A 19,762-nucleotide genomic window follows, 5' to 3' on the forward strand; every position below is an offset into this window, starting at 1 on the left:
CACTGCCTTAAATAAATTGTTCTGTTCTCTTTACTTCACTGTAAGTAAAAGTGAAAATGCTGGATTGTAGAATAGAATAAAAGTCACATCAAATGAATTTTCACTTTTTGTATTACTGAGCTTTTCAAAGGATTCTGATTCAAGCTTTATCTAACAAAGATGGAAGTACTTCATGGTAGCCTCTGCAATTCCTCATTTAGCATGATGATTTACTAGAAGTCACATAAGAGAGTAATTTCTTTTCCCTATGTCTTCAAATCGATTGTGTGGTCAGCCATCTATCCTACAGTCTCCTTAAAGAGAGATGTTAGATGCTGCTTATCTTATTACAGTCTTTGTTGAAAGCAACGCAGCATTAAATGAATAATATGAATGATAATCTTGGAAAATCCAGCACATTAGTAGGTAATAGTTCAAGGTAGCATTTATGAATGCTCAGATTGTTGGTACAGGAACAATGCCTGTACTGCTTAGCTAAGGCAAATTATCTGCTGGTTAAAATAAGTTTGTCTATAATTTATTCTCCCTTAAGGCCAATCGCACATATGTTGTTTTTAAGCAGTCTGAAAAGCACCCAAGATCATCCCCTGTGGCTTCCATTGACTTTAAGCGAAGTGGCTGACATCTTTTGGCCCAACAATTGTGCAGTGAGATGAAAATAGCACCACGTGAGCCATAGCCCTAAAGGGGCAATGTAAATACAGCTTTTAATAAAAAATGTGTTGTGTGCTTTAATTAAAAAATACATATTTCTTTCCCCACAGTAAAGTACTAATGCATGATTGATTTGTTTAGGGGACTGGGTTGTGAGAGAGATAATAAGCTTTGCATAAGCATGCTGCACTCTGCCCCCAGTTGCTGCCTGTGTTTCAGGCTTGTATAGATAAGGAGGAGTTTGGTATGGGGAGGCAGGATTAACTTGGAGGGATAATTAGTTTAGCTACCTTCTCCCCGTCCTAGAATTGCTATGAATAAATAAGACCTGTAGATATTTTTAAACAGCTGTTAGACTGAAGAATGCATTTTCAGCACATGCCCTATTTACTCAACCTATTGAACACAGGCTTGTTCTGAAGTGCATAATGCATTGGCAGATGAGAAAGTGAAGAAGGGCCAAGGGATCTTTTCACTTCTGCTGTTTGAATCATTCCTACTGTAGGCCTGCACAATCAGAACTATAGATGAGCACTCCATCCATCTGGTCTGCGGGCTGGTCAGTAGGAACATGTATTAGATCAGCCACCTTTAGTGCTCTATGCTTTTAAACCAGCGGTTCTCAACCTGTGCGTCGCAACCCCTTTGAGGGTCGAACAACCCTTTCACAGGGGTCCCCTAAGACCATCGGAAAACACATATTTCAGATGGTCTTAGGAATAATTTTATGGTTGGGGGTCACCACAACATGAGGAACTGTATTAAAGGGTCGCGGAATTAGGAAGGTTGAGAACCACTGTTCTGAAGCATGTAGATTTGTGCCTACACATAAGCAGTAGCACCCAAGTGCCTGAGGCACCAGCCCCAGAGCCACCCATGCTTACTTGTGTAAGTTGGAGTTGATCTAGGCAGGGCTCATCACACACACACGAAAATGTAAATCGCTGGTGGGATGGCATACACGGCGGCGTGATTTGCGGAAATCGGCGAAGTTGCCTCGAGAGGCAACTTTGTCGATCACGTCGCCGCGTATGCCATCCCACCGGCGATTTACATTTTCGCCGGTGGGATGTCATATCAGGGAGATTAGTCGCCCGTAACAAGGGAGATTTGTCGCGGGCGACTTATCTCCCTGTGTACCAGAGCCCTAATAAAGTGAAGAGTAATATACTGGGTGGCAAAAATGTAAGTACCTAGGATAACCTCACTGATAGCTACAGTGAAAATAGTAGGGTTGACGCTACATTCTGTAGGATCTAGTAAAAATAAACCTATACATGTAGTAGAAATGTCAAATTCAGCCCATCACTTAAATTTCCAGTTAATTATTGTATGGCTTCTAATTTTTTATGTGTTATATTAAAATTATTTACATTTTTGGTGGTTTTTTTTAGCTGTTGTGCAGCCATGCTTCCCATTTTTTACAGCTTTGTTTAAAGGAAAAGACAACATTCTAGACAAAATATGACTGCAATGCATAATCTTAGTGCAAAGTAGAATGTTGATGCCCTAGTTCTACACTGTAATGTCTGCACTCCTAATGTCAGATCTTAAGAAAGAATTTTATTTAGCATTTTTAATTATGTATGCAGATTATGTAGTCTGTTTGCCCCTATTCAGATATTCAAGCCTCATTGTTTGTGCTTAAAAATATCTTTTGAAGCATGAAATATATCATTTAGACATATGAACTGGTTATAAGAGAGCCCATAGAAGTAACTGTCCTGTTACCCAGTGCATCTCTGGCATGTACCTTTATTTTGAAGCAAAGCTTTTCTATTTGTTGTTTCATACTTTTCTTAATAGACAGTTTTAGCTGTTTTTGGCTACCTGACAGCTACTATTCTTTCTTTCTTGTGTGCAGCCTCCAAAGGTGAAATGTTTGACAAGGATCTGGCATCCCAACATCACCGAGACAGGAGAAATTTGTTTAAGGTAATAGAAATATACAATTTTTTTTTACTACACTTTATCATAGAACACCTAACGGACTTAATTTTATAGGAAAGCCATCAAGGTAATATTGGTGGTGCACTTTAAAGGCATTCCATTATTCCTTCAGAAAGAACAATGCTTTTGCCTTATTTTAGCTTGTGACTAGCTTGGCTTGTTCTAATGCTACACACCAAATAGTTTATCAGAGACACAGAGGGTTGTCTGCGGCTTTCAAAGTTCCCCCACCATAAGTGAGCAAGTATAACATAGTCACATCATGCTTGTTCTAATGAAGCACCAACTCTCTGGTGATTCTATCAGCTAAGAACCAAAAGTTTGCCCCATTCAATCAATAGTCAAAAAATAAGGCTAGAGCACTCCCAGGTAAGTAAAAACCTATGGTCAGTGTCCTCAAGGCCATGTGGCTCAGGCTCAGACAATGTATGACCTTCAGTTTGTGTTCTTAAAGGAGAAGAAAAGTAGTTTTGGCATTTTACTGCCAATAGATTTGCCACATTAGTGCCACCTAGAACACTATATTTATGCTGCAGAAAGCATTGCCATACCTGAGTAAAGAGCCTAGAAGCTTTCTCTGTTTGCTTAAGATTGGAGCTGCCATTTTAGCTTGGTCTTCATATCTTCCTGCTGTATCGCTCTAGCAGTTATAGCTCAGCTTACACATTCCTAAGGGAGGGAAGAGGGAGTTCTTAGCATTCTTGTGGGAGGGGGAAGCAGGAGAGAGCTTCACAGACTCTGGCCCCAGGAATGACGGATTTTTCTGAGAGAGTCAGATACTGAAGAACATGTTTACAAAAAAGGAGACAAGACATCCTGTGTTTCTTTTGATAGAGGACAGGCAGCTTTTCTGTGAGTGCTTATGGCTGTATTTACATAGACCTTTCTGATAAAGCTTACTTAGTTTTTACCTTTACTTCTCCTTTAAAGACAAATCCAGTTTCCAAACATATGACAAATCGCATGGGCAAGTCAATAACAGATTTTGTTGTATGTCTATTATAAGATTATGTTTTTTTCTTATCAGTTTAGGAATAAATCTCCAGGGGTCATGTAACAGCTCTATATATTTTGGGCACCCAGGTTTAACTTATCAGGTCAGACCTTATTGGCAAGTCTCCCAGACTCCAACTGTAGGAGTACATTTTCACAGGGGAATTAGGTGTGATTTATATCCGTTCTGAGTCTGTATTAATAGTTGGTGAGATCTTCTAAAAAAAATTCCATATGTTATTTGAAGCTGCATAAATACGTGCTGAGAATATCGATGAGGCTTCCCTTTTGTTTAAAAGGTTTTTAATCTCAACAACTTGTAACTCCCCTCTTGTCAGATCCAAGTTATTTCTTTGCCGTAATAGGAAAAAAATATGACAGATTTGTTTTTGGAGCCACTTTTTTTTCTGCTAAGTCTGCTTATCTTTAGATAATGGTTATAGATTTTGGTATTTTGTAAGATATCATTTATTTGGTAGCAAAGAACTATTTCCCTCTATGCTAAGCCTCAACAGAGTTGGAAATTATTTCTAGTCATATCCTATAAATGTCATGTACGGGTATTTCATATAAATGTTACCTATTAACGATTAATAAAAATACTTTTATTAATGAAAGAAAATGTAATTCTACTTTTCAACTTATGTTATTTCAAAATGGTTTTAAGTTAGTGGCTTCAGTCATTTTAAGTATAGTTTTCTTTATGTCAACATCTTATCCTCTTTGCCCACCAACAATCTATATGTAAGTGGCTGAGTAAATAACTCTTTTTCCTTCATTATTATCTATACATTGATTTATATGCCAAGGTAACCTCAAGGAGATAAGCAGTAGAGGTAAAATCCAAGCAAGTACATAATGTGATATTACATATTTAATCAATACAGGCATGGGGTTCATCTTTCTCTTGTGCAAATTACAGATTAATATTCTAGAGTGTGTGTCCCCAGTCGCTTGTCACATGTTTATTTTAATACAAAAATCTGAACTTTTCATGTTTTCAGTATTAATGTTTTTTTCTCCCTCTCAGTAAGGCAGGTAGAGCTGCCCAAAACATCCTACTAAGCTAACTGGGGCTATAACCTATTGATTAGCAATGAGCGAATTTCCGCATTTCGTCATTGGCGAATTGATTTGCAAAGCTTCCTTGAAAATTCGTTGCAGAAAACTTCGACCCAGACAAAATGGTTATGGTCGCAGGCGACAAAAAAAGACACGCGTTTCACAGATTTTTTGCCATTTCAGGAATTTTTCTGTCTGCGTGAATTTTCCGGCAGAGCCAAACGGGGCAGATTCGCTCATCACTAATTACATGTAATAGCTTTCGTTCAGGATTGCAGAAATTAGAAAAATTACTTTCTCATAGGTATACTGGAAAATAATATCTAGTTTAAAGACTATGGCTTGTTGTAAAGATATGTCCAAGAAAATGACCCCATCTGTATGGTTGCAGAAAGCTACAGCAGTGGCCAGTTGTATCCCTAAATATAGTGCCTTGCAGAAGTGTTCACACTCATCAGCAATAGCAATGAGCAAATCTGTCTCGTTTCGGTTCGCCAAATAATTTGGCAAACTGCTGAAAAATTCGCAAAATAGCGAAATGCAGCTACTACATGCCTTTTTTTACACAAGCGCAACTTTTTTCTCACTTCCCAAATTTTTGTCGCAGCAGATGTTTCTTGCGCAAAACATTTGCCAATGGCGGAATGCAAAATTTCACAGCAAATCTGTGCCTGACAAAACATTTTACTCGTCACTAATTGGCAAGTAGTAACAAATCCTGCAGTGGAATTCTCCTCTCTGTGATATATTAATTTTAAAGCACTGAAACCAGGCACCTCCCATACTGGTAAACATGCTTATTATGTGCCTTTTATATAGACAAACAATGAGCATCCCTCCTTTGACTTTAATGGCAGTTGCCTGAGTATACCAGCCAAGTCCAGGCATCACTTGATATCCTCTAACCCATGAGTACATCAGCAGAAGTCAGACAATTACATTTAAAATATTGGACAGACAGTTCCCAACAAAACTGTTAAAAACGAATATTTTGTTTTATTGCTTCGGTGACATTGATTACAGAGCATTTGCTTGGGTCTGACTTTTGAGGTTAAAAGAGTTATAAATCCCTCTCAAAACTTCAAGGAACATATAATTAGGGATCACCAAATCCTGGATCGACAGAATTCCATTGTCCTGGCCAAACTGAATCCGAATCCAAAAAAAATAGTATGACTTTTTGTCATGTTAACACGAAAGTAGACATTTAACCCTTCCAATCCTAATTAATATATGCTAATTAGGATTCGGTTCAGTATTCAGCCAAATCCCTTACGGTGGATTCTGGGGTTTTGCCGAACCTTAAAAACTGGATTCGGTGCATCCTTACATGTAATTAACTTTTGGTATTTTAGTTAAAATGACTAATAGTGTGATTTAATTGCAGATTGAAATGTGTGTGCAATGGAGGCTTGTCAGCTTTGGTCATTTCTATTTTGGAACAGATGGGCCTTAAGGGGCTCTTTAAATCATTTAAACTGTAAAAGTCTTGTGGATTTTGCTTGAGGATCCAGTTGTAGTATTCAGCTAATGGGAATCACTAAGTAGTTATTATGCTGTAAAATAATAATCAGTTTATTCATGGATTATAGGGAGTCCTTACAAGGTCATCTTATCACTGATGTGAGTACTGAGAGATGGAAAATGGATCATTAGAGGGGTTGTTACTCTTTATTCTTAATAACTTCTGTGTAAGCCGTTAATGTATTCTCTATATTTTTTTAGTTTGCTGAGGGAGCATTCAATTGATGGAACGGGTTGGGCTCCAACAAGAACTTTAAAGGTACAGTGTAAGATCATGATTACTTTCTATGGAAATTTGGACTAAAACACTTCTTTAGACTAAATCTGCTGCCATTTATTCCCTTTGAATATAAATATAGAATATTTTACTGCCGCCTCCTGTAGCTTTGATGTTCTTGAATATGTTTGTTTAAACTGGAAACAAAAGAAAGTTAAAGAAATGATCGTGGACATTAAGAAAAGTTCTATAAATTAGAAAAAAAAACTCAAAAAAGCTTTAACAAATGACTAAAACCCCATCATACTTTAAGCTAATGTAATACTTGCTTTTTTTCCGCTCAAGAATACACACTGCAACCAAACACCTGACTTCTGGCCCTCATGTGCCACCCAAAATGAGCATGTTTAGGCAGTAGTAGCTTTTAAACGCTGTATGCACATACAAACACTGATCTGTTTATCTATCATAGTAACTGGAGACAATTTCTTTGTGCTCTAGCACATTTGTTTTCTGAAAAAAACCCAAAAGGTAAAATACAACCTTCTCCAAGCCCTTGATGATATTCTAATAATATTTTAATCTGCCTCAGTTGGTCACTCGGAAACTCAGATGCTTCTAACATTGTAGGGTTTGGAATCTTTCAATTCTGACACTAGTAAGAAGTAAAATATATCATTTTTAGAAATACTGGATATATTCATCATTCTGGATCACCTTTTTGACATTTGTGCTTACTGATTGTATATGATTCCCCTTGAGTTCTTCCCAATGTATCATGACAGCAATAGACATGTTTTTGTTTTACACTATTTATATGTAAATTTCTATTGACTTTAGGGTTGAATTGCTTCCTAATGAAACATTTGCCATGTATCTGTCTCTGTCTATTCTATTTTGTGAAACAAATAGGTCAAAACTATATATTGTGCACTCTTTGTTCTCAGGCATTTTCTACAAATTAGAAGAAAATTGTGCCATTTCACATGAACAATATTCACTCATTCTGCCTATTCCTATGAATGGGTTTATCTGTGTAAATGACTGATGTCCTTGTTATAGTATTACTTCTCTATGCCCTGTGAGAATATCGTAGGGTTTTCTTCTTGAGACCATTTTTTTACTTTTTCACTTTCAAACAAGAATAGAACAAATGCCGTACGATACTGGCAGGGAAAAAAAGAATCATTCTATTTTTACAGCATGCTGTTCCTGGATTGTTTATATGTCCAGTAATGGTAAATAGAATATTTGTTCTCTACCCAAGCTTAGCAATGTTTTCATATCTCTCTTTTTTCTGCAGACAGTGCATTGGGCTAGACCGTTACCTACATATATTTAATCATAGCTTTCTGAACTGCAGGATGGGCAAAGCAGTTAAATAGCTGGTCTACCTTAATAGGTTGCAATACAGTTTGGGTTCTCCTAGAACTAGACCTTGTTTGCTCTTTACACAGCCATGTTTTTATTAATCTAAGAGGGCTCTTATGAAATGCTGAACAAAAAATGGGCACCAAAAAGGCTGAAAACCTCTATTTTCATTTTTAAACGAAACCATTGTCTATGAGTACGACTTCTGATGCTTTTTTCTATGTATGTTCAGTTAAACATATTGGTATAGGTCATTCTGTACATCAACATTTTGCTATTATGAACGGGAATAGCCATGGCTTTGCTGAAATTATATTAACATTCAAATTCCACCACTGACCTTTCTTGGTTTTTGTTTTTTTTTGTAAATTTTGATAGAACACTTAGGGACAGATTTATCAAAACACGAGTTTGAATCCCGAATGAAAAAAATTCGGATTGAGAACAAAAATTTCTAAAGATCGCAAATATCAAGAAAATGCTTACGAAAAAATCGTATTAGTCACAAAAATATCGTATTAGCGATCCGAAAGTCACAAAATTTTCGCACCGAACGATTGTAAACAGCGCCAAAAACGATCTGATTTTTTTTGCGCTAAAAATACGAAAAAGCGTAAGGTATGAAAAAGTCGCTTAAAATACGATTGGACTGATTAAACAAATGCTTGGAGCGTTCGTGGATAAGTAAATGTGCCCCATAGTGAAGTCATTTTTAGAAACAAAGCCCCAAAACATCTCATTGGCATGGGGCAATGTTTCTTTCTCAAGTAAAATACCCCTGCAAAATGTGTTCTGTTCTCTTTATTGATAACTGTTCAGTTTAATGTCTGTTTAAAAAGGTACATGTGCTTTAGAAGGGAGACGTTCTTGGTTAGTGGAGCTTAGAAGCAATTCAGATGCTAACTAGACCCATATAGATGGTCTATTCCATGAACATCTAAAATAATCAGATGATTAATGCATAATCCCATACTGTGTTGAGCCCAGAGCCAGATGACTCCGTTTTTTCTCCAATATTTCAAGGTATGATCTATTTATCCACTCCTTCTTCTGTAGGGCAGCACTTTCTGATATTGTCCATGACTATTGCTTGATTCCACTTCAGTGCACTTTAGCTAATGCTATTCGTGTACATTTATCTTGTAAGGCAGGTCTGGAAAAAACCTTGAAGTCACAAAACATGGCTTTTCATTCTTAGACATCTAGCTGCCTTCCAAATTCTTTTTAATATGAACCTGTCCTCCTACAGATGGAGGGCAAATGTTATCAGCCCCTGATACTCTGTTCAATTTAATAGAAATAACAATGTGACAGTTTTGGCAGAAGTCTAAATAAAATGTGTTCCATGAGTTATAAAAGGCTTTTTTTTCTACATTATTATTGCCATGATGGAACTGAAATCCGTGTACAGAATTAATTCTGCCAAATTGGTTGTAAAGTGTCATTGCTTCTTCTCATTTCCTTCAAGTACACTTTGCCCTGCAAACTGTAGAACATTAAGAGGCTTATTTATCAATTTTTGAATTTGTGAATTTTAGTTTTTTTCAATTCGAATAAACTTTGAAAATTTTCTAAACTTAAATGTTTGCTTTATTTAAAAATGTGAATATAAAAAAATTAGTTGAATTAAACTGTGGAAAAAAAAAACTAGAATGCATCATACTAGTATTGTACTCATCATTTTCACCGGATCTACTAACTTTCAAAAAATTTTTAAAAACTGAGCATTGATAAATCACCCCCTTAGTGTGACAGTCGGCTTCTTTTTTTAATTGCCCTCCTGCTCTCTCACGGGGAAGACAGGTAATTATTTCTAGGTCCATAGACAGAAATCCCTGGGTAAAGGATTGTGAGGTGGGGAGAATGTTCCGTACTCGAGAGATGTGCGTCTCAGGATGGGCAAGTAGTTCGAATGTGTAATGCGATCGCTGGTTTGGGGGTTTCTTGCCTGACATACACAATTGTAATTGGTTATTACAGCTGCCATGTATATAAAAATCATGGGTCTTTAAAAGAGTAGAATCCTAGTATTGACTGCAATCACATTGTTCCTGTTGATTAATAGCAGAACAACCGATGATGACTTATAATATCCTTATAATTCACAAAACAGTAACAGTAAAACCTAAGCTATGTTTCCTATGTTCCACCCACTGCCAGTATTTCTTTAGGTCCTTATTGCAGTTCCTATCCCGTATGAAATAGATATACCTTTCTACATATTTGACCGAGGATAAGGATGGTTATGTACCAAGTATAACAATCAAAAGGGATTAAATGAAAGAAGACTGTGTCTACAGGTTTTCTGCCTTAGTAAAACGTTTCACCTTTGCTACAAATTGTAAAGGACAGACACCTAGACAAGATGAGACAGCATAGGGCCCTTCAACTGACAGCTGATTATATGTAGTATGGTCTACAACAGACATGTCAGATTAGTGCCTGGTGGGCATATAAACTATTAGATTGCACTGCTTAATAAATATAGGATGTGCAATGCTATTATGATGCTTATATCTTAATTGTTTCTATTTATATGTGATTTGCATATGTTGTATTTATTACTATTTTTTATAGATAAGCTTACCAAGCAAATTGTCTGTTCTATTTAGAGGCCTAGTATATAGAAGCAGTATATAATACGTTGTTGTCGTGTGATTTTCCTTGCACTCAGCTAATAAAACACATAGTGCTCTGTCTGGCCTACCACAAGGAATCTGTGTGCCTGTCCTTGTCATGCTACGATGGTATATGTATAGTCTGTCACTTTCTTTGGGAGTACTTGGCAATGAAGTTGTGATTAGTTACAACACCCCCCGGGATTTAGTGAAGTTTAATTGACTTCTGTCAGGTTTATTAATGTGCATTCAACTACACTTTAAAATAGCAACTCTGCCTTTGTTAAATATAGTTTTCTACCAATACTGTAACAATAATAGAAGGAGGTTATAGGTGAAGATATCATGTACCTTAATTCACCCAAACAGATGGCTCTTATCAGGATGTTTTTGTAAGCTCATGTTTGTCACCAGTTGCTTCCTGCTGAGATGCTGCCAAAATGAATATATAACCCAGAAATTAGAAACCGGCAGCAGGGCTAATTCTGCTCATAAGCTTATAAATGGTCCGTTTGAAATACTGTGCAGAGAAGGGAACAATATAAGATTTTTTTTATCCCACATCTTACAAATAAAAGCATTTTCTAATCAGATTGTTATATGAGAAATTCAAGTCTGGGGTAACATTATTGGTATGGGAATACATCAGCAGGGCCATATGGACAGAAAAGTAAATTGGAGTGAGAGAGCAGACCAAGTGAGGGGAAGGTAGTGACCAATGTGTGAGTGAGCATAGGGTTAGGCGGTGGGAGACACCTTGGGTGACAATCCTTGGCCTGGTTTTACTGAGTATATCTTGTTACTTCAGTGTGGTGCTGTAGAATTGTAAAGAAAACAAAAGAACTATTAATCACAACTAGTTCCTGGGAAGTGAATATTAAGTATTTGTGATTTGCTTACACACAAACAAAAATAATAGTAAAGGTTACACTTTGTGTTAGTGTTAATTGTAAATATATTACAGGTCAAATAGAATATAAAGAAGCACAGCGCTCACAGTTATTTATATGTATGTGTGTGTGTATATATATATATATATATATAGTAAACAAAAATATGAATCGCATCGCTCAGGACTTATAACAAAATTGTAGTTTATTAAGTGTAGAAACAGAGAACTGACGTTTCGGCCACAATTGCAGCCTTTCTCAAAGTTGCCAAAAAACAGTGCATCTAAACTTAAATACCCAGTGTGGCGGGAAACTCGAAAGTGACGTGTCAGGATGACGTATACACTCAGTGAAATTAATTACATACAATGAAATGAAAAGATAAAATGAAATAAAATAAAAAATGTCCTTTACCATGTGTCAGAAGTATTTTTACCAATGTGTGTAATAAAGGATATAAAATAATGTTGTAAACTGAGTCACAGTTCTTTTAGCCGCGTAATGTGCTTTAACACACTCCTACTATTGGGGCACCTAGCTACATTATTCATGTATCAATATTGAATAATTTACGGCCCATACTTATCTAATTTGTATAGATAAAATAGAGGGGTTAGTTGGACTCCAGAGGGTATCACAAAAACACATGCGCTATAAATTTTCAAGTTTTATAAACATCACTGTATATTATAATTAATTCCGTAATATAATTATACATTCAAAAGATTTTAAGAGTAAAATATCCAACAAGTAGAATACGAGTGAAAGAAGTGTATATAGTTATTTGTAACTTATTAAAAAACTTTATAGGGGTTTTATAAAGTTTTTTAATAAGTTACAAATAACTATATACACTTCTTTCACTCGTATTCTACTTGTTGGATATTTTACTCTTAAAATCTTTTGAATGTATAATTATATTACGGAATTAATTATAATATACAGTGATGTTTATAAAACTTGAAAATTTATAGCGCATGTGTTTTTGTGATACCCTCTGGAGTCCAACTAACCCCTCTATTTTATCTATACAAATTAGATAAGTATGGGCCGTAAATTATTCAATATTGATACATGAATAATGTAGCTAGGTGCCCCAATAGTAGGAGTGTGTTAAAGCACATTACGCGGCTAAAAGAACTGTGACTCAGTTTACAACATTATTTTATATCCTTTATTACACACATTGGTAAAAATACTTCTGACACATGGTAAAGGACATTTTTTATTTTATTTCATTTTATCTTTTCATTTCATTGTATGTAATTAATTTCACTGAGTGTATACGTCATCCTGACACGTCACTTTCGAGTTTCCCGCCACACTGGGTATTTAAGTTTAGATGCACTGTTTTTTGGCAACTTTGAGAAAGGCTGCAATTGTGGCCGAAACGTCAGTTCTCTGTTTCTACACTTAATAAACTACAATTTTGTTATAAGTCCTGAGCGATGCAATTCATATTTTTGTTTACTATCTACGCTGAAGAGGACTGCACCCAGGCGCCTGAGATTTCATTATATCGTGAGTGCTGTTTATCGGGAACTCTTATGCATATATATATATATATATATATATATATATATATATATATAATATAATAGAGAGAGAATGAATGAATTGTACTCTTTTGTGTCTGTGTAAAGTGAGACAGAGAATTTGTAAGAAAGTATGGGCAATCTCAAGACTAAACCTCCATATCCAGGACAGAGGAAGAACCCACTGCTGACAGAGAATGAGATTAGACGTTTTTGGTACAGCACCAATCCTCTTTGTTTAAAGGCAAAAATGTGAAGCCTGCAAAAGGAGTTTTGCTGATGTCTTGGAGTTGATTTGCTGCCCTGGAACTGGGTGCCTTGAGTTTGTTTGTGGCATCATGCAATCAGGAAATTACCAAAGCATTTAGGAGTGTCGGGTATCAGAAAACTAGATCTTTATCTCAGATCAGGGGGCTTCCAGCAGGACAATGACCCAAGCAACCAGGAATAGTTAAAGACAAAAACACTGGACTCTACTGAAATGGCCAGCAATGAGTCCACATCTAAATGCCACTGATCAGTTGTGGAGAGATCTGAAAACTACTGTTGGAAGGCATGTAGGAGAACTGAAGCAGAGAAGAGAGACACTTGGGACCTAGGGTATTTCGGATAAGGGGTCTTTCCGTAATTTGGATCTCCTTACCGTAGGTCTTCTAAAAAACCATTAATTAAGCCCAATAGGATTGTTTTGGCTCCAATAAGAATTAATTATATCTTAGTTGGGATCAATTACAAAGTACTGTTTAATATTACAGAGAAAAAGGAATTATTTGCTTATAACGGAGTCTATGAGAGATGGGCTTTCCGTAATTTGGATAAGGGGTCCAATACTTGTATAACTACTGATACATGGAGCAGGTAAACAGAACTGGATGGTATTCATCCCAGGGTATTAAACGAGCTTATCGATATGATTGCCAAATCTCTTCAATTCATTTTTCAGAATTCATTGAGGTCTGGCATGGTGCCGAGAGACTGAAGAATTGCTATAATGTGGTGCCGTTATTCAAAAAGGGATCCCGTTTTCAGCCTGAAACTATAGGCCTGTTAGTCTGACATCAGTGGTAGGAAAGCTTTTGGAAGGGGTAATAAGGGATTGGATAGTTGAATATATTGAAAATCATAATACTAGTTTGTGCCAGACTAATGTAGTTGCCTTTTATGAGAAAGTGAGCAGGAACCTCGATGCTGGAATTGCAGTGGATGTCATCGACTTAGACTTTGCTATGACATTTGATACAGTACCGCACAGAAAGTTAATGATAAAATTGAGGCATATTAGCAGGATGCTGACACTTTGCAGAGCAATTTGACAAAACTGGGCAGCAAAATGGTAAATGAGGTTCAATGTTGAAAAATGCAATATAACGCAAGTTACACACTAAATGGTAGTATGTTGCGGGATCCTTAATTGAAAAGGATCTGGGGATTTTTGTAGATAATAAATTGTCTAATTCCAGGAAGTGTCATTCAGTGGCTACTAAAGAAAATAAAGTGCTGTCTTGCATAAGAAAGGGCATTGACTCAAGGGATGAAAACATAATTTTGCCTCTTTATAGGTCCCTGGTAAGGCCTCACCTTGAGTATGCAGTGCAGTTTTGGGCTCCAGTCCTTAAGAAGGATATTAATGAGCTGGAGAGAGTGCAGAGACTGCAACTAAACTGGTAAAGGGGATGGGAGATTTAAACTATGAGGTTAGACTATCACAGTTGGGGTTGTTTTCTCTGGGGAAAAAAGGTGCTTGCGAGGGGACATGATTACTCTGTACAAGTGCATTAGAGGGAATTATAAGCATATAGGGGGTGTTCTTTTTACCCATAAAAACAATCAGTGCACCATAGGCCGCCCCTTTAAATTAGAATAGAGGAATGGATCTCTAATTTGAAGCAGCATAGTGAGGTTGGGGAATGCCCTTCCTAGTGATGTTGTGATGGCAGATTCTGTTAATGCATTTAAGAGGGGCTTGTATGAGTTACAGAACAAGCATAGTATTCAAGGCTAAAATCTACAGTTAGTATTAATGTTTGTATATATAGTTTATGTATGTGAGTGTATAGATAGTTCAGTATAGGTTTGTGTGTGCTGGGTTTACTTGGAAGGGTTGACCTTGATGGACTGGTATTTTTTCAACCCTATAACTATATAATAACATTGCAAAGAAGTGCAGCAATTCCACTCAGAAAATTCCAATAAACCAAGGCATCTCCGTGCGGTCCAAGGTCTTCACAAGGACCAAAACATTGGTCTTCTGTAATATATGCATTAAAAATGCATATTGCACATAAGTCCAGTTGTATACTTTCCCCTAGCTGGAGTGCAGGCTCTTATTACACTGCACATCTGGTGGGGGAAAGAGTTTTTGTTATGATAGGTGCCCATTAACAGGATAGTTATTACCACCATCAGAAATACACTTTAATATATAAACACCACAGAATTAAATCCATATAAAAATTATTTTTGGCTGGAACTTATCTGGATTTTATGGCAAGTACTGCTAGTACCTGAGGCTAAAGCACAATGATTCATAAACTGGGTAAACAATAAAACTTGAGCCCCTGAGCAATGATAAACATAAATGAATCATCATCCACTCTCTCCATCAGCTTTCAACCCACAGAGTTTGTTAAATACTAAACCCAGTGGTGGAACCGCAAAGCAACCTTGTGGCAGTTATTAGGTCTTATAAAGGCCTAGGAATCGGAGGACCTTGCAGAAGTGCGCTGCAAACAATATTCAATAATAGTTCACTGATAAACCTTTCCAGACATGTTCAAGAATGATTTAAGATATACCAGAATTAAGTTCCTTGGCCACCCCAGCCCCCACATCTAAACATTAGAGAACATTTACAAATATGAGTGTAAACAAAAATAATAACTACTTCATTCTCATTATTCTATGGATAAAGTTAAACCTATTTAATATTCAATGTTTAGGTCAGCAGTGTATGATCCTTGAAGCACCAGGCAGCAGCAACCCTCAGTTTGAGTTAAGAACTTGTCATTACATCAGATTTATCTTGCTCTTGACACTGTGGTATAATAACAACCTAAAGTAAATATACAGAATTGACAATTTCGGCTTATGTAGTAGTAGTAGCAGCACATGTCTAGAACATGACTTGAAACAGTGTTACAGAAAAGAAAAATGTGCATCGACATCAAACCAGAGCAAACAGAAAAGGAAACTACAAGAAATCTGTATGATGTATGAGTTAGTCATGGCTTCTCTCCGTATGAGGCCTCATCCTGTCGCACATCAGTTGCATGGGAAACTTTACCCACAGAGCAAGGATAGTTTGGAAAGTATTTGCAGGGCCTCTGAAACCCCAAGGGCTTGAAATATGTAGAAGTGGCTTCACGTTACATGTGCTCTTATTTGACATGAAAATAGATGTCTGTTTGCTTCTTTAACCTCTGTAGCTAAAGTTAGTCCTCTTACATCAGATTTAAAAGTCACTTTAGTGTGTTTCATTCCCTCTATCTAACATTCAGTTATGTCTGTTCTCAGTGCTTGTTTTGTCTAGAATTTAGTCATGTATTTTGTGTTAAGTGATGTAGTTGTCTATCTAATCCTAGTCCTCAAATACCAAGGGCCTATAGTGTTGAGAAGTATGAGAAATCGTACCACTCTTTAAGTTCAACTGACTTAACATTCATGTAATGAAAGCCATTGGAAAAAATAGGTTTTATTAAACAGAACTACATTGTTAGAACAACAATGTCCATCTTTTGCCCTGGAACTTGGATGTGCTACATCAAAACTTTGATTTAAGGCTGCTAGTCTGCCAGTTGACTCCATACAAAAATATGACTTTTATGATACCTGATATGGGTATAACAATCAGTCTACATGAAAAATTACAGAACTGTGCACTCGGCTCAAAGACACAGGGTACTATGACTCCACCATCTAGGCTGGATGCAAAAGGTATCTGTTTTGTGCAGTGAGTGGCACAATTTTGCACACATAGCACTTGTGCCTGGTAATGGTAGATGAGCCCTAAAGTGTATATGTCTATGGCTCAGCTTATTACCTGAAGCAGCCCAAGTAGGCCCTGTGTAAATCTGGCAAAAACAGATTAATGTAAATGCCCAGTTTTGTGTGACTTTCTTGTTCCTTCCTAGCAATTGTCAGGAACCCATTTTGCTTTATGTTAGGAGTGTAGAAATATTCTTAGGATCAGAAACTATTATATTTCTCTACATCACATGCCATTACAAGGGGTACCTAGGAGCAGAGGGGAGATGGTTCCTGGCAATCCCTAGTATCTTGTTCTAGTTTCTCTGTTTCTCTGTTTGTCTGCATTTAAAGTACAATACATTTATTAAGTACTTGTTCTAGGCTGTAAAAAAATCCAGATAATTCTGTTTTCAAAGTATTCCCTCAACTAAGATTGCCTGTCCCACAGACTGTAATCCTGTTTTCTGGTGATTAAATACTGTGAAAGGAAATGGTTCTGCGACTCAGTAGTGTGATGAGATGGGAAGCCTCAAAGCTATGCTGCTTCCTACAAATGGCTATAACATAAGTTTCATCAAAATTGCTACTTATCAGAGCCTTGTTTATTAGAGTTTAAAAAGAGCTGATTGATGTTTAGGCTTTATGACGTTACTGATGGAGCCCACATATTTGTCATATCCATGCAGGTATAGGTATTGAAGATTTTTTTTTAGCTATAAACAAAGAACATGGTATTTGGTGTTACACTAATATAACATTGCCTTGTTTGCAGATTTTCCTTGCATTGGCATGTTGGAGATAGCATGTGTATATGCACACAGGCAGGTTTTAGCTGGCAATTTGGCTTCTTCAGTCTTAGTCAGCAGCTTATCTGTTTGTGCTTGGGGCACTCCAATTGGCCTACTGTCAGGGACACTCCAATGCGCTCCTGATGGTTGTTTCAAGATGGTGGTACCCATGGCTGTGTCAACATGCCACATAGTGGGTGTTAAACGGTGATAGCATCACATTGTAGTTGGGTGCGAAAATTTAAAATAAAAAGACACCGGAGACCCGAGTCCTCTGTCCGAATATAGGTCTTATTTTCTGACTTCCTGGGTCAATCTAAATTATTATTCTGAGTTGATCTTCTGGTTCCTGATTCTTCTGCTTTGATTTTGACTACTCTGCCTACCCCAACCTTTTGCCTGAATGTGACTTTGACCCTTCTTAACCCTCTGCGTATTAGTCTGAATCCAGCTTTCTCCTTGGTCAAAACTACAACCCTAGTAAGGGCCGTTGGGCCTTGACACCTACCCAAATGATATTTGGGCAAAAATCGTATGTCTGTATCAATCGGACTGGGTCAAAAATCTCATCAGACCAATAACTGCATGAGTCTGTATCCCTGTCATTGTGATCCAATCGTTTGGCCCTAAGGTAGGCATGTGCAATCAAAACAGTAGCTTTAATGTTCCCTGTAATTTCTTCTTGGCTTTGTGTGCCAATAAATTCTTTTGTGCAAACTTTTTAAAAACTGGTGTGCCGCGATTAGTCGCCCCAACCTACTTTTTAGAAATTTGCGAAGACTAATCGCTGTGTGTGTCCTTCGCCCTTATAACTATGCTTCACAATGAAAGAAAAAAGTGTTCTACTCATTATACAATGGCAAATACAAAAAAAGTGACTTTACAAGCACAAGACACTTGCATGGATCCAAAACACACACAAAATTACTGTACATTGATGCTATTCAATGAGGTTCTTCTGCTTATACATGCTCCTTGTAATGGAGATGAGATGCCATTGCACCTGGTGACATGCATGGAACTGCTACCAGCGTAAACTTGGTGGTAATTCCAGGGTCCTCGTAGCATTGTGCAAAATAACCATTAATGGGGCGATGGCATGCGTATTAGCCTGTCAGGTGACCGCATCCCCAGTCTAAAAATATCTACCTCAACTTGCTCTTAATTCACAAAAGTGTGCACTAATCTCTGCCAGGTTTGGCACACCACACAGAAGTTGAAGCACTTAAACTGGACCTGCAATTATGGTGGAATTATACATTGTGGTGCACGTATCAATGAGCCCTAAACCATGAATACTAATGCTGTACATGTTTTAAAGGTCATAAGGAATGGTAGGGAAGGTCCTAAGGAAGGGGTCATATTGAGAGTCTTTAGTCCTGACCTTGGGAGTGCATTCATGATTTTCTTTTTATTCTATCCATGTGCCTCACCTTTCTCTGTATAAGCTGAGCAAACTGATAACGTTTTCTTTAACTTGTACCAAGTGCTGTCAGTAATGTTAGATCTAGTTAATATTTTGTCAGTTGTGACACTTTTCTTTTGTTTTTTTTCTTTATATCAGGATGGCAGACAAGGTGTTATCTTCCTGTCATCTATATTGACATGTTGCCATGTAAAATTAGCTTTTCTGGAGTGTTTCACTATCTGTGTTTGATTGATGCCTGTGATAATTAAATGATAGCAAACACAAAAAACAGTAATTACCTGCTTCTCTTCTCATCCATCTAAGTGTCACAGGCATGTTACAGCATACTCTCCTTCTCACACAGTATTGTATTGGGCTTTGATTTTGGTTTTTAATAACCATCCACACACTTTTTCTGCTAAAAAAATAATAAATTCCATGAGTCAATTATTCGCTGTGATAATAGCAATATAATATCAAATAGATACATATGGCAAGAGAACCCATTTGATATTTATCCTTGACTGATGGAGAAATTCAGTCCTGCACTTTTGTATTATACAAGTATAAGCTGTATTATTCAGAATGCTCAAGGCCTAGGCTTCCGGATAAGGGATCTTTCTTTCTTTTGTATTTCCATAAAAACCCACCCAAGGCTTATACTCGAGTCAATAAGTTTTTCCAGTATTCTTAGGTAAAATTAGGTACCTCGGCTTATATTCAGATTGGCTTATACTCAAGAATATTCAATATAAACTCAAGAATCATTTTTAAAAATGTTAATTA

At 36.9% G+C, this 19,762-nt stretch overlaps 1 protein-coding gene across 1 annotated transcript in view; it reads left to right on the forward strand.

The window, feature by feature from the left end:
• Positions 1 to 19,762, forward strand: part of ube2f (ubiquitin conjugating enzyme E2F (putative)) — a 115,835-nt gene that overhangs the window by 55,511 nt on the left and 40,562 nt on the right. Inside the window, 2 exon segments of the mRNA NM_001011221.1 lie at positions 2,519 to 2,589; positions 6,385 to 6,442. Coding sequence (NP_001011221.1) covers positions 2,519 to 2,589; positions 6,385 to 6,442 — 129 coding nt within the window.

The sequence above is a fragment of the Xenopus tropicalis genome, chromosome 9 (assembly GCF_000004195.4).
Source record: "Xenopus tropicalis strain Nigerian chromosome 9, UCB_Xtro_10.0, whole genome shotgun sequence".
NCBI lineage: Eukaryota > Metazoa > Chordata > Amphibia > Anura > Pipidae > Xenopus > Xenopus tropicalis.